General features: G+C 37.6%; 4 protein-coding genes across 5 annotated transcripts; 1 reads left to right on the top strand and 3 right to left on the bottom strand.

Moving 5' to 3' along the window:
* Nucleotides 1–6,158: 6,158 nt before the first annotated feature.
* On the top strand, nt 6,159–7,153 carry LOC126591461 (uncharacterized). Its single transcript, XM_050257156.1, has 2 exons — nt 6,159–6,326; nt 6,472–7,153. The coding sequence occupies exons 1-2, from the start codon at nt 6,159–6,161 to the stop codon at nt 7,120–7,122; spliced, it is 819 nt and encodes a 272-aa protein (XP_050113113.1). The 3' UTR covers nt 7,123–7,153.
* LOC126591460 (uncharacterized) lies at nt 6,796–9,605 on the bottom strand. Of its 2 annotated transcripts, XR_007612397.1 has the most exons (5): nt 9,061–9,605; nt 8,413–8,631; nt 7,906–7,931; nt 7,533–7,821; nt 6,796–6,943 (listed from the first exon to the last, which is right to left on the bottom strand). XR_007612397.1 is itself a non-coding variant. In XM_050257155.1 (4 exons), the coding sequence occupies exons 1-4, from the start codon at nt 9,448–9,450 to the stop codon at nt 7,587–7,589; spliced, it is 870 nt and encodes a 289-aa protein (XP_050113112.1). In that variant the 5' UTR covers nt 9,451–9,605; the 3' UTR covers nt 7,418–7,586. The 2 variants fall into 2 exon arrangements, 1 of the variants encoding a protein (XP_050113112.1); XM_050257155.1 differs by lacking the exon at nt 6,796–6,943 and having other exon boundaries at nt 7,418–7,821.
* A 594-nt stretch (nt 9,606–10,199) lies between these two features.
* Nucleotides 10,200–11,760, bottom strand: LOC126588711 (uncharacterized). The gene is made up of 2 exons (XM_050253815.1): nt 11,172–11,760; nt 10,200–10,933 (listed from the first exon to the last, which is right to left on the bottom strand). The coding sequence occupies exons 1-2, from the start codon at nt 11,715–11,717 to the stop codon at nt 10,505–10,507; spliced, it is 975 nt and encodes a 324-aa protein (XP_050109772.1). The 5' UTR covers nt 11,718–11,760; the 3' UTR covers nt 10,200–10,504.
* A 1,388-nt stretch (nt 11,761–13,148) lies between these two features.
* LOC126590443 (zinc finger CCCH domain-containing protein 14-like) lies at nt 13,149–13,556 on the bottom strand. The gene has a single exon (XM_050255905.1). It carries the CDS (start codon nt 13,554–13,556, stop codon nt 13,149–13,151), a length of 408 nt encoding a protein of 135 aa, XP_050111862.1.
* Nucleotides 13,557–23,407: the final 9,851 nt, after the last annotated feature.

Below are 23,407 nucleotides of genomic sequence, written 5' to 3'. Positions count from 1 at the left end.
CCCAACCTTTACTCACATTCGAGAAAACACTCCCAATAAGATTGCTTGCTCCAAAATCGAAGAGGCACCGTCCTCCGAATCTCGAGAGCTAGACTCCCAACATGACTACTTTCTTAAAAATCGAAGAGAGGGTAAAGGAACAGTACCATTGCTGGATAATTGGAAAGTCCCTGTGTGTCAACCTCTGTGCTTCGTGGCAAGGTAGACTAGCAAACATGCCAAACCTTTACTCACATTCGAGAAAACACTCCCAACAAGATTGCTTGCTCCAAAATCGAAGAGGCACCGCCCTCCGAATCTCGAGAGCCAGACTCCCAACATGATTACTTTCTCAAAAATCGAAGAGACACTGCTCCCCGAATCTCGAGAGCCAGACCCCCAGCATGATTGCTTTCTCAAAAATCGATGAGGCATCGTTCTCCGAATCAATCGAAGAGGCGCTCGCTTTCTCAAAAGATGGGCTGCTCAGAGACCACGATGGCCGATCTCAGAAATCGAAGAGGCACCTACTTTTCTAGCCTTGTCAGCACCTGTCACACGCACACTCAGCTTTGCAGAAATTATGGGCATTCTGTCGAAGACTTCTGGTGAAGTAGAAAGCACATGAATCTTACTGTTCAATCACCCACTTCCCACACGCAACAATAGCTCATGGGTACCACAAATAACTTTGCCAAAGTTCTCTGCCAAAGTTGAGCACGTGAAGCTTGCAGCTCCCACTACATCGCTCTGACCAAGAAAGGTAAAAGAATAGCAAAGAAACAGCACTAACAAAAGTTTAGACACATAAATTTTGAAGGTCTAGCTACCATATTATTACCCACAACTGTAAAGGAACAGTACCACTGCTGGATAATTGGAAAGTCCCTGTGTGTCAACCTCTGTGCTTCGTGGCAAGGTAGACTAGCAAACATGCCCAACCTTTACTCACATTCGAGAAAACACTCCCAATAAGATTGCTTGCTTCAAAATCGAAGAGGCACCGTCCTCCGAATCTCGAGAGCCAGACTCCCAACATGACTACTTTCTCAAAATCGAAGAGAGGGTAAAGGAACAGTACCATTGCTGGATAATTGGAAAGTCCCTGTGTGTCAACCTTTGTGCTTCGTGGCAAGGTAGACTAGCAAACATGCCCAACCTTTACTCACATTCGAGACAACACTCCCAACAAGATTGCTTGCTCCAAAATCGAAGAGGCACCGCCCTCCGAATCTCGAGAGCCAGACTCCCAACATGATTACTTCCTAAAAAATCGAAGAGACACTGCTCTCCGAATCTCGAGAGTCATACCCCCAGCATGATTGCTTTCTCAAAAATCGAAGAGGCATCGTTCTCCGAATCTCGAGAGCCAGATACCACAGACCAATTTTTCAAAGTGCTCTGACAGAGTTAAAACATGTGAAACTGGCAGCTCCCACTACCGTGCTATGACCAAGCAGGGTAAAGGAATAGCATTACTACTTGTTGTTAGGGAGACTCCTATATATGTCGACCTCCATCCCCAACGGACAGGCAGACCTGCAAAAATGCTCAACCCTTCATCATATCTGAGAGGGCACTCCCAACGAAGCCTTTCGAAATATTCAGCTTTCTTTCCCCCCGATAATACCTCTGCAAACAAGCTATACTAGAGCAAGAATATCTCATATCATCAGGGTTAAAAGCAAGAGTATCCCATATCATGCTTTTTCCCTGTCTTTTCTTTTGGCCTTGTTTTTACCTGTAAGACAAGGAGAAAGAGAGCAATCAGTCAGCACTTGGAATCAAGCTTCCAGCCAGGAACTGACTGCCTGGAACCCCTTACCTGATTACTTACCTGGCATTGCTCTCGAGTACTCATCTTCAACATCTTATGTTTCCAGGGAAGATTCCGCATCTGCTTGAGGAACAGATAGGGCAAGTGCGAAGGATACAAGGAAGCATGTGGAGACAAGCGTAACAGCACACGTGCCGATACATTCATTACTCTGTCAAAAGCAAAAGTATCCCATATCAGCAGGGTGGAACGTACTCTAGATTTGATGGACTTGTTTTGACCCTCAAATTCTTCAGTCGGCCTTATACTCTGGAGGAAACCAGAAAACCCTCCAGCTCAGTTCAAGAATAAGCCTGTGGAAAGTTACTTCTTCAAAAGCAAAAGTATCTCATATCATCTCTTCTCATTTTTCTTCTCTTTATCCTTCATGCTGCTGCAAGATGGGGAGAAGGTGAACAATCAGTCGGAGCTCTGATTGCTTACCTTGTTTGTCACCTCTTTCAGCAGACCCCCTAGCTCGGCGACTTGGGGGACTCCTACTACCTGGTTTGTATCGCGCTTGACCAAGCCTGAAACTACAAGTAAGCTTCAAGTGAAATTGATACATTACCTTGTGCATCTTCACCAGTTAAAGATACCACCCCTGGATGGAGGAAGAGTACTTCCAGAGAAGATGCCACATCTACCTATGAGACAGATAAGGCAAGTCAAGACGACACCACACTCCGATACTTAGAAGTTTCGTGATTACGAGATCATTCTCCCACAATATTTCCTAATGGCATTTGTACTAAATCATTCACTTGTACTCACTAAATGAGAGCTTGAACCTATGTACTTGTGTAAACCCTTCACAATTAATGAGAACTCTTCTATTCCGTGGACGTAGCCAATCTGGGTGAACCACGTACATCTTGTGTTTGCTTTCCTATCTCTATCCATTTATATACTTATCCACACTAATGACCGGAGCAATCTAGCGAAGCTCACAAAAAGCGATCGTTTTCGCTACCTAGGATCTATCTTGCAAGAGAACGGAGAATTAGATGGAGATCTCAACCATAGAATACGAGCTGGATGGAAAGAGTGCATCCGGCGTGTTGTGTGACCGTCGTAGGCCACTGAAGCTCAAGGGAAAATTTTATAGGACGGCAATAAGGCTAGCGATGTTGTATGGCACAGAATGTTGGGTGGTGAAACATCAACACGTACACAAAATGGGTGTAGCGGAGATGAGGATGCTTCGTGGGATGTGTGGGCACACGAGAAAGGATAAGATTGGGAATGAGGATATCCGAGGTAAAGTAGGAGTAACCGAAATTGTAGGAAATATGAGAGAAAATCGGCTCCGGTGATTTTGAACATGTGCAAAGAAGGCCGACTGACGCTCCGGTTCGAAGATGTGACTACGGGACAGAGGTTCAGGGCCGAAGGGGTAGAGGAAGACCTAGGACAACTTTGGAAGAGACTCTAAGAAAAGACGTAGAGTACTTGGATCTAACGGAGGACATGACACAAAACCGAGCGCAATGGCGTTCTAGGATTCATATAGCCGACCCCACTTAGTGGGAAAAGGCTTTGTTGTTGTTGTTGTTGTTGTATCATGTTGTTTCACACAACACATCGGGGTATCTTTGTTTAACACTGAATATGTTTGTGTACAAACATGTTGTGCTATTTGCAGATATCAACTTAGCCATATTGGCTAGTGTAGATGCGCTTCTTCTATTCACCCGCAGAGCAGTTGAACTCTATTCACGCAGTTTAGATTTGTTAAACGAAATTATTATTGACACTTCAAAAATTTTATTGTGCACTCCAAATTTTCTATTAGAAAGAAAAATACATTTGTGAGAAGTGTAAAATGAGATTTTTGGTGTGCTAATAACAATTTCTTTGTTAAAAGTAAAATATCACAACATAGACAAGCCCAACAATAGAGTAGTAAGAAAACCTATATGTAGAGAAGGGGATCTAAATTCGAAGGGAATATGGCCGACCATGTGAGAGTGCGGGCGATACACACTTCAATTCGTAATATTTTTTTTTAAATGGTTCTTAATTAAAATTTCGCACATAGAACATCCGAAATCTTAGAATCGGCCCTGAAAGAGATCACCTAAGCCTACCATATTAATTAAGAAAACTGTATCATCAGCCCAAATATAGAAAACTGTATCATTCTTCCACTTGAACTTTGAATTCAAAAAGAAATTAATTTTGAGAGAATGTATAACGGTCTTGTTATTGATTCTTCAAAAATGTCATTCTGCATTATTTTTTCACGTATTTCTTTTTGTTTTTATAAATTTAACGTGCATGATGACTTTTTTTCCGAATACTAACAGCTCCCAATATTGTATGCACGGCAGTCCGTCAAACCAAATCCATATCCTTCGTGTGAAGGTGGTCCTTCGAAGTTCAATACGGTTTCTCACAAAATCTTCCATGGCGACCCCTAAACTGATTTGTTCCACAAATGTAGAAAGATATACAAATTAATCAGTACACTTGCTCACAAAAACCCATACAGAAATTCCCTTGAGCCCTGTGTACCTCCGGCCGAAATGTAATCCTACTAAAAAAATGCACTGTTTTAAAAATTTTGGTAGGTCAAATTTCCTAAGAGCAAGTCCACCCCTAAGGACCTTGTGCTAGCACCTAGCCCATTTATCCACTTCAATAAACAGTAATAGACTCCAATGAACAGTAATAAGCCAAAGGATCTCCACCAGTTAAAAAATGCGCTGGCACAAACGATCTCCACCCCTACAAAATGCGCTGGCACCTAGCCCATTTAAAATATTTTTAAATTTTTTCTAAAAGAATAAAATAATAAAATAGGTTTATTTTCAGATAAGATTTTTAACCAATCTCGTTACACCACGTGTCATTATCCGAACGTTCTATTTTGTGAATAGATTTCCACGAAGACATTTTGTCTCTTAAAGTGTAGAAAATATTGAAATGTAGATAGTATAGAAAGTGTAGAAAATATTGAAATGTGGTGTAAGGTGGAAAATGAGGGTTAGGTATTTATAGGAAAAAAAAATAACTTTTTTAAAATTTTACTATATTTTTTTTAAAAAAAATTCTGTATTTTTTTATAATTTTAATGTAGTTAATTAATCTGGACCGTTGGATTTGAAAAATATTCAAATCCAAGAGCCAAGGATCTGCCATGTGGCCAACAGTCATAAATCTAACCGTTGGGCCCTTTTTTTTATTTATTTATTTATCTTGGGGTAAAAAATGTGGACCGTTGATCAGTGATCGGATGGTCCAATTTAAAAGTAAAATTTAAATTTTTGTTACCATTGGAAATCCAACGGTCTAGAAAAACTAGCCGTTGGAAATCCAACGGCTCTGAGCAAGCCACGTCGCTGCAGCACAAGTGGGCTGACAGCGCCTGTCCCCTTGTCCCCTACTTGCTGCCAAGCGCCAGTCCAGTCCACGCGCCAGCCAAATAGGTCGGCTCTTGGGTCTGTAAAAAATGGGCTGGTCTGTTGTCTGGCTTGGGCTGGGTGCTAGGCAACTCGACAAGCTGGAATGAATTCCCTAACCCTCAGTTTGATATTTGGACTGGGTGCTGGGCAAAGTTTACTCCGGTGGACTTGCTCTAAGGTCTAGTAGTAGTTGTCAATGTTTTGTTCGATAAAGTCTTTGGTTTGATTCACTTAGATGGGAAATGCTAGCAACCTTCTTATTTACTTGTTCTACTTTCTTGACTTTTTTTTCTTCTCATCTTACAATGTTGCAAGATGATCAAAATTGTCTGTTTTCTTGGTCACTCTTTAAAGATTTCCTGTTCTAAAATTAAACCAAATTCGAAATCTTGTATTCATGAAATAGTTATTCAATAAATAGACTAATTATTTTATCAAATGATTAAACAATTGTTGATTTGATTGATTTTTTATAGAGTTAATCTAGTGATCCAAACAATTTTAATCATTTGCAACATTCCAAAATAAAAGAAAGAAGAGTCGAGAAGGGAGAGCGAAATGTGAGTAACATCGCCCACTCAAATATGAGAACAATATTTACGTGATGAGTTCGACAATATCACCGCCATGCAATGAGCTTAAAGCATGTTCTCGTACGACTTCCATTTCCCCGTGAAGTAAAAGAACAGCTGCATGCATGGTATTTCTAAGTTCTTATTAGTCACGATATGGATCATATACACGATTAATTAATTTTTAATTGAGAAGTCGGTCAACTTCTTTCTTCAAAAGTAAAGCCAATTTTATCTACTTAACCAAATCCACTATACTTGTGGAGTTTAACGTTTAGCCAGAATAATATATATACTTTTATTAAAAAGCCAACCAAACCCAACAATTAATCTGTTCATATTAGTTGAGAGAGAGAGAGAGAGAGAGAGAGAGAGAGAGAGAGAATGGTTTGGAAGAAGGAATACTTAGATTTAATCTTGGTCCCAACTGGGTTGCTAATCATGCTTTGCTACCATCTTTTTCTTCTGTATAGATACCTAAGACATCCTGAAACTACAGTCATTGGCAATGAAAACCACTGCAGAAAAGCTTGGGTTGAGAGAATGTTGCAGGTCAGTATATATTCCACTTTTTATCTTTCTCTTTGCTTAGAATGCGGGATGCAGATTCACAGTCTGACAATATCAACGTTTGTCAGACAAGTCCGGCAAGAGAAAACACAGTATATAACTCTATTTGGTCTTTAATTAATTGCAGGTTGATGCAAAGGACAGAGGTATGTCCCTAGCAGTAATCTCTAGCACCACAACAGCAGCAAATTTCTTAGCCTCAACCTCTCTAGCCTTAAGCTCTCTCATCGGAGCATGGATTGGAAACTCTTCGCACAATGTCTTCACGAGCAGTATTACATACGGCGACACAAGTCCTACGCTAGTTTCCGTCAAATATATTAGCATTCTGGCCTGCTTCCTGCTGGCCTTAGCTTCTTTTTTACATTGTATAAGAGACTTTGTTCATGCCAATTTCCTCATCAGTATGCCAGACAGTGATATTCCTCAGGAGCATGTCGAGAAGGCGGTGATAAGTGGAGGCTTGTTCTGGACTTTGGGGCTAAGAGCTATCTACTTTGCCACTACTTTGCTGCTTTGGATTTTTGGTCCGATTCCAATGTTTGTTTGCTCAGTGACCATGGTGTTGGTTTTGCACAGGCTTGATTCAAATTCCACTCCTTTGCATCAGTTCCGACCAGTTGGGAGACGTGATAATATGATCAGAAAATTTGACGAAGAAAAACACAGAATCGAAAGGGCTAATGAGCAACATGAAGAAAGATCACACATGCATGGAAGCACAACTCAAGAACCACCAGAACCAAGTACGAGATTAGATTCAGAGGCAACAAGTTAAACTCTAGCAGAAGATTTTGGAGTAACAATTGAGAGAGAGAGAGAGAGAGAGAGAGAGAGAGAGAGAGAGAGAGAGAGAGAGAGAGAGAGAGACAATCACATGTTTTGTATTCTAATTCCAATCTTAAAATTTTCATAGCAAACTTTGACGTGATGTGATTTGGTGATTTTCGTAATTTCAATCATTTTTACACTTTTGAGCATAGAAAACTGATTTGTGCACTCTCGTTTACTTCTTTCTGTAAAAATCAATGAGCAAAGATACACAAACATTCATGGCAGCTGCTAAGAACCGCTTCATCTTTGACAACCATATATTAATATTGAATAGGATCTTGAGTGCAGAGAGATTGATCACGAAAAATAACAAGGCCAGAAATGGCACAGATTTCTTTCAAACAGTATATTTACCTAGAAATAAGTTGAAATGACAAAACCTGCTTCTGCGTCAATGTTGGTTCTACTCTATTGTGTTCCATCTGAATCTTGATCATCCTTATTGCTGTTCTCACCACTATTTGTGGGGCTTTCAACCGTTGAATTCAGTGAGCCTGACTGCTCCTCACCTTGAGTCTGAGTGTCTTCATTTATATCTTCCATGATAGAGTTGATGGCGAGCTGACCAGCATAAAGGACTAAACCCACAGCATTGATGCCGAACACAAATGTTGCAAGGTAGCATAACCCATTTATAATGGTCCTGCCAACAGAAGAAAAAAAAGGTGATCATTTTCTGATCGATTAAAAGCAAGGAAAACCAGAAGGAATTAGTAGTAGGAGCTACCTTATGGTTATTGTAATCTGACGAACCTGAAAAGTAGAAACACAAGTACAATGTTCAAAGGCCAGGATGGATTCAATGAAAATTAGCCAAGTTCACACACCAACAAGAATACAAATGAAAAGCGGTCTTGGAGTGCAATATTTCTACCATCACATTCAATTGGACAAAAAAAGAAGAAAAAAGAGTGAGCATTTTGTGCCTCAAGTCGTGTAAGGTATCACCAGCAATTGTTCGAACTATTTAAAACTTAACATTTTTAACCCTACAATTCTATTTTGTATTTACGCTGAACTTAGAGCACACAGGTAATCCCAGTACACAAGAAATGAAGCAACAAGAATTCAGACGCAGTAAAAGTGCAATAGATTTTATCTGGATCATTATTCTTTCCTATGGAATTGAGAGAAAATGTGATAGTAGCGTAAACTCATAAGAACCATTGTGTTAGTTAAACAAAAATATGTCCAGAACAGAAAAATCAAGGACACGAGCAATGAAGGGACAAACCGAAAAATTATCAGAAATAGTTTGGCGGTTGAGAGATGCTTCAATTGTAGTAGTGAACTTATAAAGAATAAGTGCAATGACGCCGGCTGATATTCCACCCAACAACGCCTGAACAGGTGACGGTGGACCCTTTGCTTCAACAGAACCTGTAGACAGTGCTTTCAAGCTATCCAAAGCCTCATCCTTCAATGACTTCTTCACTCCAGATGACCTATATTTCTAGGCACCAAAATCACTCCATCAAAGCCCACAAATTGGCTCACACTAACACATAAAAATTGTATTTAAAGTGAATGGCAAATTGTATCACAATCTCTCAAAATCCAAAATTAACACATTAAAATTAAAGTACATATAATCAATGAAAATCATTCCTGGCAAGTGGTGGATCGCTCGGGTAGATATGGCTTCCTCTTCAACCTGCAACGTTCTGGATTCAAACCCTCCCTCCAATTTGTGTAGCTTAGAGTAGTGATTTGTTTGTAATAAAATTTAAAAGCATTCCCCAAAACTTCAAAAAACTTGTAATTGAAAGTAAAAGGCAATTCCCACCAAAACCCAATTCCCAAAATTCGAAACTTTAGCAATAAGTACACACAAAAAACAGTAATTTGTACACAGTAATGAAGCGAAAGCTACAGTCTTTACCAGTTCTTTAGCACGCTTGGCACGGCGTCGCAGCGAGCGAAAGAGGAAGACAGTGATGGCACCTGTGAGAAGAACACTGGTGGCCACTTGGAGAGATGAAGGGTCATCATTGGTGGCAAACACTGGAGAAGAAGACGGTGGCAATTCTTCGGGACCGTCTGGAGCAAATTCTAAGGGAGTGTATGGGGTCGCGGTGGTGGGTTCTGGAGCTTCGGCTAGCCATTGTTCGGGTCCGGCTCTGGAATGGGCTGAGACAGGGCAGAGACTGGTGGGTTTGTGGAGAAAAGTGAGAGGAAAAGGTGAGAGATTGGGAGGTGAGAGAAAGTTGGTTTGGGGATGAGAGAGAAAGATGGGGAAATTGGAAAGGAGAAGGTGTTGGGTCTGCAACATTTGAGGGATTTTAGGGAGGGAGAGAGAGCTGAGCTACTGAGGAGTTCAGTTGCGGCTGTGTTTTTTGGTTTTTTTTGTTTCTCATCAACCAAAGATGACATCTTCTTTTGCATATTTTGGATTTTGGTGGGCTTATGAAAATATCTGTTATCCCCTCCAGATTTTGAACCATATTTCATGTGAACATTGTAATATATATTGTAGGGCTCACGTTGTAATGAATTTCAACATTTCGAACCTCTTATATTTTAGAGTACATTATTCATTAGTTATCTTTGCAAAAAAATTAGACAAATCCAAAACCACTAAGACATTCATTTGTATTGAAAAAAAAAAAATACGGTTCTTCAAAGAAACTCTAAATTCAATCCAATAGACATATGGTTTGGGTTTTGGATAAATTTTAGTAGACATGGTCTTTGAAGTAAGACATAAAACTAAAAAATTTGATCGCATAAATATATTACGGAGTGAGCCATATAAAAAGGTGTATAAAAAATGTGTGTTAAAAGAGTGGCCCTGGATCCTAACCATATATATGTATTTGTATTATATGTCTAGTTGTTTTAATTTTATTTATTTAATTTGATGATGATAAATAAAGAGATGAGTGTGAAAAGCTGAAAATTATGCGTGAATTAGCCAAATTAGACATTTTGATCATCTAATTGTTTTCTATGAAAACAGAAATGCCCATGAACGTAAATTAGAAACATTTATGCTCATTTGGTAACATTTTACAGGACTGGTTTTTGAAACACTATTTCACAAAATGAAAACGATAAGTGTATGTTAAGTGAAATAATACAATTGAAAGTGTCGCGTGAGGGTGGATCATTGAGATTATACAATAGCAACTCCATCTTCCTCTCTGTCTCACACATGATTTTTTTTTTTAATCCAATGATCCAATTTGATCGAGTTGTTGAAATTGACCAAATTGGGTTGGATTAATTGGTTTGGGTAGATTATTGGATGTTACTTTTTTAAATGAATCGGACTACATAATCGATTAGCATGTAAATCAAGTTAAAATTCAGAAGAAAAAAAATCCCTAGCGCACATTAGAAGCCACAGATCTAGCCCAGAACTTGATTTGTTCCTTTATATCTTCAGTAGACATAGTTGCACCCAAATTTGGAGGTGGCGGGGCTGCGCAGCTTTGCGCCAACCACACCTCGGAAAGATAAGGCCTCCTAACATGTATCGAGTTCAAATCTTCACTCCTCTTCTTTTCCTGCAGACCGGGAAGTATGTTCACCACATTAGGGCTCAACTCTTTCGTGTCAAATGTGAACCCCAAGTCCTTGAACCCTTGCAGTTCTTCAATTTCAAGATCACTTAGGCTCTTTCTCGTCGTCAGTTGATTAGGGCACCGGAGTCTCATTTCCTTAATCCCATCTGTACTACTCATGTTGCTTTCCCCTACTGTGTTTTTGGGGGGTTTAAATCTTGGAACGGTAGAACATTGTGTCGTGAGCCCCTGCAATAATCAAGCGTAACAACATTGTAAGATAACAATAAGTTAATTAAACCGTCGTTAAATATTGAGTCGTTAATGTCACTCCACAAAAGTCATCTGCACCCCTTAATATCAATTTAATGCATAAGCAAGCGTGCTTAAGGAGTGCATGGTGACTTTTTTGAAACTATTAATTCATAATTTTAATTAACGTATATTTCTAAACTAAAAACATGATGATGATAATGCTAGCTAGTACCTTGTGTTTTTGTGGAACACTTTCTTGGTTTCTCTTTTCTTTTACTCGACATGGTGGCAGGGAGGGTGTCCTGAGCAAATTGTGGCGCACCGGTTGCCCATTTACTCTACTTCTTCTGATATCACTTTCTCTATCCTGAACTCCTTCTGTCCTCCTCCCAATACAAACCGACGGTTGGGTTGGTGTCTGTAGCATTTTCTGATGCGACGTTTCCCTTGTCAATTTGCTCACACTACTCTTACCACCACTTTGCTTCACTTGAACAGTCTCCTGCCTCCCTATATGAAGAGGCAACGACGGCGTCCGAACCAAATTTGGACCGGCAAATCCATTGCCTTCTGTGGCCTTATTCGCCTTCACTGACATTCCTTGACCAAAACCTGATGAGTTGCTGTGAGGATCAGAAAAACACCTTAGCATCTTCTGTTTCCTGTTGAGCAAGTTATCAAAAAACCAACACTCTTCCAAGAGATCATTGGCTTCTTCCACATTGTCTTCTTTCTTACTTGCAGATTGCTCATTTGGGTCATCACCAGTTGGCTCCATGGCTCCACACAAAAGGAGTTCCTCTCAGATTTCAACCAGTAAAAGACACCCATAATATGGCCTTTAAATTAAGCTGCAAAATATATATATATATTTTTTTTAAGAACTAAATTAAATTATGAGCAAATACAACTAACTGGGGGCTGACTGGGGATGCCATGTGGGGGAATGGAACCATGTGCTTTTAGGACATAGTTTTTGGAATAAAAGCATATTTTAATGTGGATACATATGCATTTGGACAAGAGGGTCCATTATGTGCACTAAGTGTTTGTTTTTTTTTTGCAAAAAGGGACCTGCTAGTGGCGAAATCATAGTGCAATTCACTCTTTTGAGTATTGTGAAGACTCAAAGAAGTATTTCAGCTTTTTCTTGACCGTCATTATATAATTCATCAGCGTCAAGAATCAAACTTAGGATGAGTCGAGTAAATTAGTGGTTTAAACTTTGCCCCAATTACTGAGCTACCTCGTGATAATTCATGATGTGCACTAAGTGGAGATAGAGATAGAGATAAGATTTCAAATCAGGGAATGTGGCATTTAAGGTCATACAACAACTAGGAAATATGGAGAAGGGTTAATAACTCATGTCAATGATAGGGCCATGCCAGCACACTACTCCCCATGTGGTGCACTTTTGTTTATAGCGAATGCACATAATTTTCTCCCTATAATATATATGACAGCTAAGGTACTAGGTGTTAAATAAATATAAAATAAAAATTTCTCCTCCGCCAAAACAATATGGAAGTTGGCAGTTTTAGAAAGAACACAAACTTGTGTTGCTGAAATATAGAGATTGATAAACGCATAATTGGACTTAGGACCTTCGTATTTAGACCTCGTATAAATATTTGGGGGCTCAAGTGTAATTATGTAATAAATGGAGGGGTAAATATGTAATAAGTGAGGATCCCTTATTCTATAAAAGGACCCCTCAATCTCCTCATGAGGAGAGGCCAATTCTTAGGCCTGACCCTCACCCTCTCAGAGCTATCTCTTCACAAAGAAGCTCTCTCTCTCCCTCTTCAACATCTCAGAGAAATACAATATCAGTGTGGACGTAGCCCAAACATTGGGGTGAACCACGATACATCTTGTGTTATTTACTTTCTTGTAGATTCACGGTCGGATTTACGTTGTTCCAAGACCCCTCCGGTTTTGTGCATCAACATTTGGCACCGTCTGTGGGAAACGACACGAAAAGCTATGTCGGTTCTCTTTTATTTTTTCACCTCTGCCGTGGATTTGCAAAACCCAAAACCGAACCAACCTCCCCCAACTCTCCCTTTCTCGCGCCATTCCTTTTAACCAAACACTCACACTCTCCCCAAATCAGTTCACAAAAAACAAACAGAAATTCCGTTAACCCATCTCTCAAAATCCCCGAAATACCCAAATCCAACGTCAAGTTCCGACCCTTGTCCCCTCATTTCTCGGATAAATTTGAAATCCGATGGCCAGAACCCTGTTCTCGAAGCTCTCCGACGACGTCGTTCTGAACATCCTCTTCAAGCTTGAGGAGGACCCGCGGGACTGGGCTAGGCTCGCCTGCTCCTGCACCAAGTTCTCCTCCATGATCCGCTACGTCCACGCTGATTTTTGCAGTAGATGAGGCACCAAAGCTAGATGTAGGGCGTGCTGCGTGTGGCTTCATCCAATTACCCATACGGCCTGGACCAGGTCCCATGGCACGAGGATCATCGTGGGTCTGAGCAAGAGGCTTGCCAAGTTCCCACTCACCATGAGCAAAATGACATTTGTCACCAAATTTGTAGCCTTCAGCAGAATTATATTTATTGCATATGCGATTTATCTCCAGATGAATTGGACCCATTGGAATTGGATGGTGGGCCAAGAATATTCCTAGGTGGCGGAGGGGTAGGCGCAAGATTCATCATCTAAGCCACGACATTGTAACATCCATGAACGTAGTGCAGGAAGTGGCAACTCTCGCCAAAAGGACAGCCAGAGTGCCTATGGCTTGACACCATCGTGGCCGGAGATGGGCGGTTCGAAGGCAAAAGGATCAGCGAGAAGGTCAGTCTGCGGCTTTCTGGTTCCGGGGTGCCCGTTTCTTCAAACGGGTTTTGGGGCTGGGTGAGGATTGAGTGGGGGGAACGAGATGAACAAGCTGCTAGACAAGCAAGTGAAGCAAGGGCGCAATTGGGGATTCTTTTGCTTTTGGTTGAACAGGCCGAAAGCAAAAGCAGAAAAGCAGAAAGAAAAGTACTCTGATGGAGTTTTACAGCTGGAGTACACCAGTTGATGTTCAGACAGCAGAAAAAGAAAAAGGGAAGAAAAGGAATACAGAAAGGAAAAGCCAGGATTATATTTTGCTTTTGTCGACCACCAAAGCAGAATATGCCATCAACTTTTGAAAAAGAAAACTTTCATTATGTATGTTCTCACTTTTCTGAAGAAGCCACTGGAAGACACACATGGAAAAAGACCTGCAACAACCCAGTACGCACCAACGACTGCTTTATTTATTTTTTAATAATGAAATTTATTTTTCTTATTTTTCAGAGACATCTGTAAAAACTCCATCAGAGGGTAAAAAAAAACGACAAGCCAAAAATAATGGGCTGGAATGTTGTGTGGAGGGCAAAGACCCATATGCCCAAAAAAGCCAGACCCTCTATTATCATCAACCAGGTGATTAAAAGTACGTTCAGTACTACAAAAAATTATTCGGCAGCCTGCCGCTATTATCACTAACCAGGTGATCAAAAGTACGCCCGGTACTCCAAAATTATTTGGCAAAAATACGCCCAGTACTCCAAAATTATTCGGCAACCTGTTGCTATTATCACCCACTAGGTGATCAAAAGTACGCCTAGTACTCCAAAATTATACATGAGCATCACTCATGTCAATCATACATAAACATTCATGACCATCATTCATGTCAACATTCATGAACATCACTCATGTCAACATCTATGAGCATCACTCATGTCAATCAACATAAACATTCATGAGCATCACTCATGTCAATCTAGCTTCAAAAGCTTCATTTACAGAGCTCTAGCTTCAAAACTTCACCTACAAAGCTTCAGTGCAGGGTATACAAATACCGCCTCTGAACAACTGCCACTTCGGCCCATGCATGGATTCAATTTGAAGTCTCCAGCCAACAAACTATATTGACCGAAGACTTGGGGGACTACATTATGTACCATATATTGGGCCTCAACTGGGCCTCATGAAAAATACTTGGGGGACTCTAGCCCATTATTTATGTATCGAGGAGCGAACCCTTATTTTATAAAAATGACTCCCTCACCATCATTAGAGAGCATCAACTCTAGCCCATTATTCATGTATTGAGGAGCGAACCCTTATTCTATAAAGGGGACTCCCTCAACATCATTAGAGAGCATCAACTCTAACCCATTATTCATGTATTGAGGAGCGAGCCCTTATTCTATAAAAGGGACTCTATCACCATCCTTAGAGAGCATCGCCGCCTACTGAGCAATCGCCTCGCCGCGAGCATCAACTCTAGCCGATATTTATGTATTGAGGAGCGAGCCCTTATTCTATAAAAGGGACTCCCTCACCTTCAAACACCATAAGCCGAGCCAACCAAGGCAACATAAGCCACAAGCTGAGCAGCCTCGCAACATGTGCTACTTCTAGTTGAGCATCATTTCAGATTGGGCACCACCTCATATCAAGTATCAATTCTAGACGACATCTAGTTACTTCGGCCCACACATGGATTGAATTTCAAGTCTCCAGCCAAAAGACTCTCTTAACTGAAGACTTGGGGGACTACTGTTTATACCATACTTAGGGTCTTCGTATTTAGACCTCGTATAAATACTCGAGGGACTCAAGTGTAATTATGTAATAAATGGAGGGGCAAATATGTAATAAATGAGGAGCCCTTGTTCTATAAAAAGACCCCTCACTCTCCTCATTAGGAGAGGCCGATTCTTAGGCCTGACCCTCACCCTCTCAGATCTCTCTCTTCACAGAGAAGCTCTCTCTCTCTCCCTCTTCAACATCTCAGAGAAATACAATATCAGTGTGGACGTAGCCTAAACATTGGGATGAACCATGATACATCTTGTGTTATTTACTTTCTTGCAGATTCACGGTCGGTTTTACGTTGTTCCATGACCCATCCGGTTTTGTGCATCAACAAAGTTATTTGAGACAATGTGTTTCTTTTTTTATATTCGAGTTTGAATTCTAAAAATTCTACCATGCTAATTTATGTCATATACACCGGGTAATAAAGAATCCAATGGTCTAAAATTCCGATGCATTACCATGCCCTAGTACGTAGTATGTATAAATTCTCAAGTAAGAATAAATCAAATTCATAATTGCAAGCCAAGAAAAATAACGGATGGTAACTGCAACATGGTAAAAACAACTTTCACGGTGCAACCGTGCAAGTGGGCATGCAGAGATCAATTTTTTATCAGAGAGTCGCGACGTTGATACTGCTAACAACCAATTCTTTCTCTTTTGTTCGAATATAGCGTAAATTTCGTTGAATGAGGGTATACACCCAAAACACATTACATCATACAGCCCAATAAAAATTGAGGATGACCAAAAGTCCATTCAACAAATTGGCAACAAACAAAAAGGGAGTCCTTGTTAGAGTTAATGTAGAAAAATAGAGAATAATCTAAATAATAACTTTGAGGTACGACTTGAATCGTTTCCTTAAAGTGTTATTTGCCCCCACTCGAATGAGTTTGCTAAAGGGTTCTTGGCAAGTCACTTCCAGGATACAACAAAGTATGGAATATTCGATTAGCAAAATCGAATTATATTCCCTTAGAAATAACTAGAAAGAAATTGTATAAATGTGTTGGAGAGACAAGAGAGCAAAGAAATTGTGTAGATAACAAATTTATGAAATTAATGAATTCTCTTGTACTAATGTTACCCATATATATATAGAGAATTGCACCCATTAGACACATCCTTTGATTTGAGTATGTCTTTTCACCATGGGATACAACACATTACAACAGTATGTCCAATGAACATATATGATACAAAACACCAATTACTCAAAGATCACATATGTTGTAAAACATTCAGCAACCATTGGGTATCTCTATTAGCAAAAAGCTGCAATGCTTTTCGAAAAGATATAATTGTTGGGTCAATGACCCAACTTCCCGTCAAACATCCTCATATATATATATATATAATATTATTATATATATAATATATTATTATATATTAGTATATATATAATATATTATTATTATATATATATATATATATATTTTAAATATTCAACAATCCTTCCCTATTTAAAAAAAAATATATAGAAAATGATATTACAACTCTCACTTTATAATTATCACAAGCATACCGATATAATCATGCATACAATAAAGGTGTCTTTCGAATTAAACCTTGAATTAGTGTAAGTGATTCAAAGTTATAATGAATGCGATGGTGACCTAAGTTTAAACCACATATTCTTATGTTAAAACCGGAATCACTACACACATGATTATGTCTTATTTACTTAAAGAAATTTCTGAACTAATTAAGCACTATTATGGCCTTGTGCCTCATCCTGGTTTCATAAGCATTTACAAGAGAAAATCAAACTCTTGGTAGAAGCGGCACCACTTCTTATGTTCATATAGGTGAGGTTCCTTCCCATGTCCCTGCTACTATAGATATAACTACAAATAATCTCATTAAGAGTTAAAACTCATCCTTCTAAACGTAGTAGTCTTGCACTGATCATTCTGGAATGAGCTATATATTAATTTTCAGTGCTTTCACAACCACTTAACAATAACTTGTTATTACCCATTAAACTTTTAAACTAGTGATGTTCTAGAGAAAGTTGGGTTACCATTATTGGTGGCTAATTTTTAGTAAAGGGTTTTAGCTCCATTCCACTAGATGTACTAACTACCAAAGCTATTGAAAGTGCTTTCGTTAATGGATTCACCAAGTTATTACTTGATTTAACATAAATAATATTAATAACTCTATCAGTTATTAATTGCTTGACATATTCATGTCTCAAGCTAATATGTCTAGACTTTCCATTGTATGCTCTAGACAAAGTAATCTCACTATCACAGTATAAAGAAATGGATGGCATTGGTTGTGGCCACAACTCTATTTCCAATAACAAATTTCTAATCTATTCCTCTTCTTTACCTGTTGCCGCTAATGCTATAAATTCAGATTTCATAGTTGAATGTGCTATACATGTTTGCTTCTTCGAAGCCCAAGAAATTGCTCCTCCGGCAATTGTAAAAATCCACCTTGATGTAGACTTATTATCATTAGCACTTGTTATCCAACTTGCATCTGAATATCCTTCAAGTACTGCTGGAAACTCATAGTAAGTTAAACTCAGATTAATAGTTCTTTTAAGATAACCAAAAATTTTATTTATTGCTTTCCAATGAGCAGTACACGGATGACTAGTGTATCTAGAAAGTTTGCTTACTGCAAATGCGATATCTGGCCTGGTACAATGCATGACATGCATTAAACTTCCAATTACACTACCATACTCAAGCTGTACAACGGACCTACCATAATTATTAAGCAAAGTTTCACTAGGGTCATAAGGGGTAGTTGTTTCTTTTATTTGTAGATGCTTAAACTTAAGAAGCAATTTTTCTATATAATGTGACTAACACAAAGCGTAGCCCCTACTATGCTTCTTTACTTTAATTCCCAATATAGTATCTACTTTATTCAAATCCTTCATCTTGAATTTTGAATTTAGATACTCTTTAGTTTCAGATACACCTTTGATGTTTGTACAAAAAATTAGCAAGTCGTCGACATATAAACATATAATAACACCATAATCATTTGTGAATTTAGAGTATATGCATTTATCAGCACTATTATGTCTAAATCCATATGATAAAATGACAAAATCAAACTTTTCATGCCATTGTTTGGTGCTATAACGACTTTATTAATTTACAAACCTTCTTTTCATTCCCAGGAAGAACAAACCCTTCCGGTTGTTCCATATAGACTTCTTCATCCAAATCACCATTTAAAAATGCAGTTTTCACATCCATTTGATGCACATGCAAATTATATAAAGATGCCAATGCAAACAATATTCTAATTGATGTTAGCCTAGCTACTGGTGCATATGTATCGAAATAGTCTATTCCCTTTTTCTGCTTAAAACCCTTGGCAACCAGCCTGGCTTTAAATGTCTGAATAAACCCGTCTGTATTTTATTTTCTTCTAAATACCCACTTACAACCTATTGCTTTTGATCCTTGGGGCAAGTCTACTAAAACCCATGTCTGATTAGATATTAATGATTCAAATTCATCATCTATAGCCTCTTTCCAAAAAGCTGCATCTCTTGAAGTCATTGCTTCGCTTAGACTTTTAGAATCATCCTCCACATTCAACAATATAGGTATTTTCTTAAGAACCTTTGTTCTATTTCCTTCAACTAAAAATATAATAGATTGAGATGAAATAAAATTAGGACCTAGAGTCTTTTCTTTTCTTACTCTTTGGCTTTTCCTTGGTTCATTAACAGTTTCAGACTGTTTTCTTTTCTCACATTGAGAATGACTACTAGCCGGATTAGAGAAAAGTGTTTGGTCATTCTCTTTTCCAGACATTGAGTAGTCGTTATAGAATTTATTTTCTATAAATTCGACATCTCTAGACTCAACTATTGTATTTGAGTCTAAATTAAGCAACATATATGCCTTTGAATTTTCTGCATATCCTACAAATATGCTTTTAATTCCTTTTCGACCCAACTTGAATCTCTTAGGATCGAGTGCCTTATAAAAAGCTACACAACCCCATACTCTCAAATATGACAAATTTGTTTTTCTTCCTTTCCAAATTTCATATGGTGACACATGTGTCTTCGTAGATGTAATTCTATTGTGTATATGACATGTAGTAAACAATGCTTCACCCCATAAATATTTTGGAGTATTAGCATTAATCATCATAGAATTAATCATTTCAGTGAGTGTCCTATTTTTTCTTTCTGCCAAACCATTTTGTTGTGGTGTATAAGGTGCAGTTCTTTGATGTATAATACCATGCTCTTCACAAAAAAATATCAAATTCATGTGAAAAATATTCACCACCTCTATCACTACGAAGGCATTTAATTTTCCTTCATTTTTGGTTTTCAACTTCAGCTTTATAGCGCTTAAAACACTCAAAAGCTTCATCTTTATTACACAATAAATAAACATAAGTGAACTTAGAACAATCATCTATAAATGTGATAAAATATCGTTTTCCTCCTCTTGTTAAAACACCATTGAATTCACATATGTTAGAATGTATTAAGACTAATAAATTTGTATTTCTTTCGGCAGTGGAAAAGGTTTCTTAGTCATTTTCGCTTGAATACATGTTTCACATTTATCATTATAATCATCATTGCAAGCAATTAAACCAAGTGTGCGCATGTATTTTAAAGATCTAAAATTTATATGTGCTAAACGTAAATGACATAAATGAGAGGAAGATTCAACAATATAAGCAGAAGAATTCACTTTATTATTAATACTTAGTTTGAACATCCCATCACAAGAATACCCCTTCCCAACAAACATCCCATTTTTCGACATTATTAACTTGTCGGACTCTAGAATAGTCTTTATACTATTCTTACATAATAAATTTGTAGACACAAGATTCTTTCTAATTTCTGGAACATGTAGTACATTAAGCAACGTCAATTTCTTCCCAAAAGTAAATTGAAGTTCAACGGTTCATTTTCCTAGAACTTTGGCGGAATTATGATTCCCCATTAAAACTTCTTGATTGTCCGTTAATGCTTCATATGTTTTGAATTGTGCCTTATCATTGCACACATGTATAGTAGCCCCTGAGTCGAGCTACCAATCGGAGGATTTTATTTCTGCTGCCATATTCAGTTCGGTAATCATACCAATATGCATCATTGATACCATTGCAACAATGTTATCAATTCCAGAGTTTTCCACCATATTTGCGCTATTGGACTTATTGGCATATTTCTCACTTGCTTTCCTGTGTCTACAATCACGAATGTAATGACCTTTCTTTCTACAATGGTAACATACATCATTTGCATTCTTTTGATTGTTGTTGGAATTGGTATTCTTAAACTTCCCTTTGTCAATTTTGACTTTGAAGTTCTTTTTATATTTGTTTCCTTCGACAATGTGAACTTTTGAGAAATCTTGATTTGCAAAATTCTTATCACGATTTCGAGTTTCCTCTTCAATTTAAATACCCTTTTGCAAATTCTCCAAACTAATATCTTCCAACATGTGTAGAAGTTTCTTTCTATAGTTATTCCATGTTTGGGGTAATTTTGCCATAATAGTCTCAACTATTATAGGATCCGGAATAACTATTTTAAGTTCACGAAGCTTTGAGACCAAGACCAATAATTCATGAACTTGGTCTAGGATGGGTTTGTTATCAAACATAGTGAATTTATAATATTTGAACATTAAAAATTTATCGGTACCTCTTTTTTCCGTTGTGTACTTGTGTTCAAGTGCTTCTCAAATTTCCTTTGGAGATTGAATGTGTGCATACAGGTCATATAAACGATCAAATAATGTGCCCAAGATGTGTCCTCGACATACCAATTTATCTTCTTCATGCTTCTTTCGATCGGCAACTATATTGTCCGAGTCTTTGTCACTTGGTTCACAAATAGGCTCCAATTTCAGGTCCAACACATATATGACATTTAGAACAGTAAGCATGAAATGCATCTTGTCCTTCCATCGGGTGAAATTTGATCCATCAAATTTGTCTAACTTGTAGATATCTTGATTGATAATCTTCAAAGTCATGTTATTAGATTTGTTATCCATGATGAAAATAACACTTTAAGATTGTTAGAGTTAATGTAGAAAAATAGAGAATAACCAAATAATGACTTTGAGGTACGACTTGAATCGTTTCCTTAAAGTGTTATTTGCCCCCATTCGAATGAGTTTGCTAAAGGGTTCTTGGCAAGTCACTTCCAAGATACAACAAAGTATGGAATATTCGATTAGCAAAATCGAATTATATTCCCTTAGAAATAACTAGAAAGAAATTGTATGAATGTGATGGAGAGACAAGAGAGCAAAGAAATTATGTAGATAACAAATTTCTGAAATTAATGAATTCTCTTGTACTAATGTTACCCATATATATAGAGAGAATTGCACCCGTTAGACACATCCTTTGATTTGAGTATGTCTTTTCACCATGGGATACAACACATTACAACATTATGTCCAATTGACATATTTGATACAAAACACCAATTACCCAAAGGTCACATATGTTGTAAAACATTCAGCAACCATTGGGTATCTCTATTAGCAAAAAGCTGCAATACTTTTCGAAAAGATATAATTGTTGGGTCAATGACCAAACTTCCCGTCAAACATCCTCATATATATATATATATATATATATATATATATATATATATATATATATATATATATATATAATATTATTATATATATAATATATTATTTTATATTATTATTTTATATATATATATATATTATTATATATATATATTTTTTAAATATTCAACAGTCCTACTACTCATCCTGCACAGATAGAACGCAGTTGCTGCCGCTTCCACTACCACATTGCCAGCACACACAAGGGTAGCTACCCTAAGATAATCAACTTCGCGTTGGATTCGATGAAGGCATTGTAACACAAAAATTTCTAACCCACAACAAGAAAACTGTCCTAACTAGATTTCGCTCCAAAATTGCCGTACCAGAAGAGAACCACTAGATCCAAACTGCATTCACATAAACCTTTAAAAAGAACCAAAAACAAAAACAATTGATAAGAGATGGGGCTAAGGGGCATCTAAATCACCCACACTTTGGTTAAGCCCCGCAGCCGTAGGCAGAGCTACTATGGGCCTACGGGGCGGATGCCCCCACTCTTTATACATGTGTGTGTGTGTGTGAAAAATGTACAAATTTGCTTCCCATGATCAGCCCTAATTAAACTATAACTAAAAAAAAATGGTAGACAAAAATTAGGTTCATATCCTTCTTTTTGCTACTTCATTGATTAAAATCCTATTTATTTTCAATTTTTTATCAAGGTATTTGGGTATTAATAACATCATTAATTATTTGAATAATAAAATATTTTTATTTTTAAATATATTCCTTTAGTGTTAAAAATGTTACAATTAGTATATTTATATTTATGGCTAAATTTTTTATCATATATTTTATTTTTAGTTTGTACCTATTTTTAGGAAGGTGTATTCAATTGAGAATTTGAGAGACTTTAATGGATTTAGGTGAGATTTGTGGATGCTTAAAATACACTACAAAATCTCTCTAATTCCCTCTAATTCATCAACTTTCTCAAGTTCTTTAAAATCGATTTCTAATTGAATACACCTAGAATGTTATAAACTTCTTTAAAATCCTAATTGAATACACCCGAATTTCTAAGGATTTTAATAAACTATCTTAAAATTCTAATTGAATACACCTTGAATTTTAGACAATCACTTAAAATCCTGATTGAATACCCCTAGATTCATTAAAAGAATTAAAATCCCTCAAAATCCTAATTGAATACACCCCCCTTAATTTGTACCAATTTTTTTTTTCATTTTTAATTTGTACCTACATATTAGTTTCTTTTTGTGCCCATATTTTTTTAAAGTTTTATTTGTGT

Source organism: Malus sylvestris, chromosome 11 (assembly GCF_916048215.2).
Source record: "Malus sylvestris chromosome 11, drMalSylv7.2, whole genome shotgun sequence".
Lineage (NCBI taxonomy): Eukaryota > Viridiplantae > Streptophyta > Magnoliopsida > Rosales > Rosaceae > Malus > Malus sylvestris.
Note: the sequence above shows the minus strand (reverse complement) of the source record. Positions and strands in the feature narration are given on the sequence as shown.

Bases quoted from the DNA above. Each gene is read 5' to 3' on its own strand.
- LOC126591461 (XM_050257156.1), top strand. From the start codon at position 6,159: ATGGTTTGGAAGAAGGAATACTTAGATTTAATCTTGGTCCCAACTGGG. The intron at 6,327-6,471 runs GTCAGTATATAT...AATTAATTGCAG, and splicing joins GGGTTGAGAGAATGTTGCAG to GTTGATGCAAAGGACAGAGG.
- LOC126591460 (XM_050257155.1), bottom strand. From the start codon at position 9,450: ATGTTGCAGACCCAACACCTTCTCCTTTCCAATTTCCCCATCTTTCTC. The intron at 8,632-9,060 runs GTAAAGACTGTA...TTTGGTGCCTAG, and splicing joins CCAAGCGTGCTAAAGAACTG to AAATATAGGTCATCTGGAGT. The intron at 7,822-7,905 runs GTAGCTCCTACT...TTCTGTTGGCAG, and splicing joins CAGATTACAATAACCATAAG to GACCATTATAAATGGGTTAT.
- LOC126588711 (XM_050253815.1), bottom strand. From the start codon at position 11,717: ATGGAGCCAACTGGTGATGACCCAAATGAGCAATCTGCAAGTAAGAAA. The intron at 10,934-11,171 runs GTACTAGCTAGC...TGATTATTGCAG, and splicing joins GTGTTCCACAAAAACACAAG to GGGCTCACGACACAATGTTC.
- LOC126590443 (XM_050255905.1), bottom strand. From the start codon at position 13,556: ATGGGTCCAATTCATCTGGAGATAAATCGCATATGCAATAAATATAAT.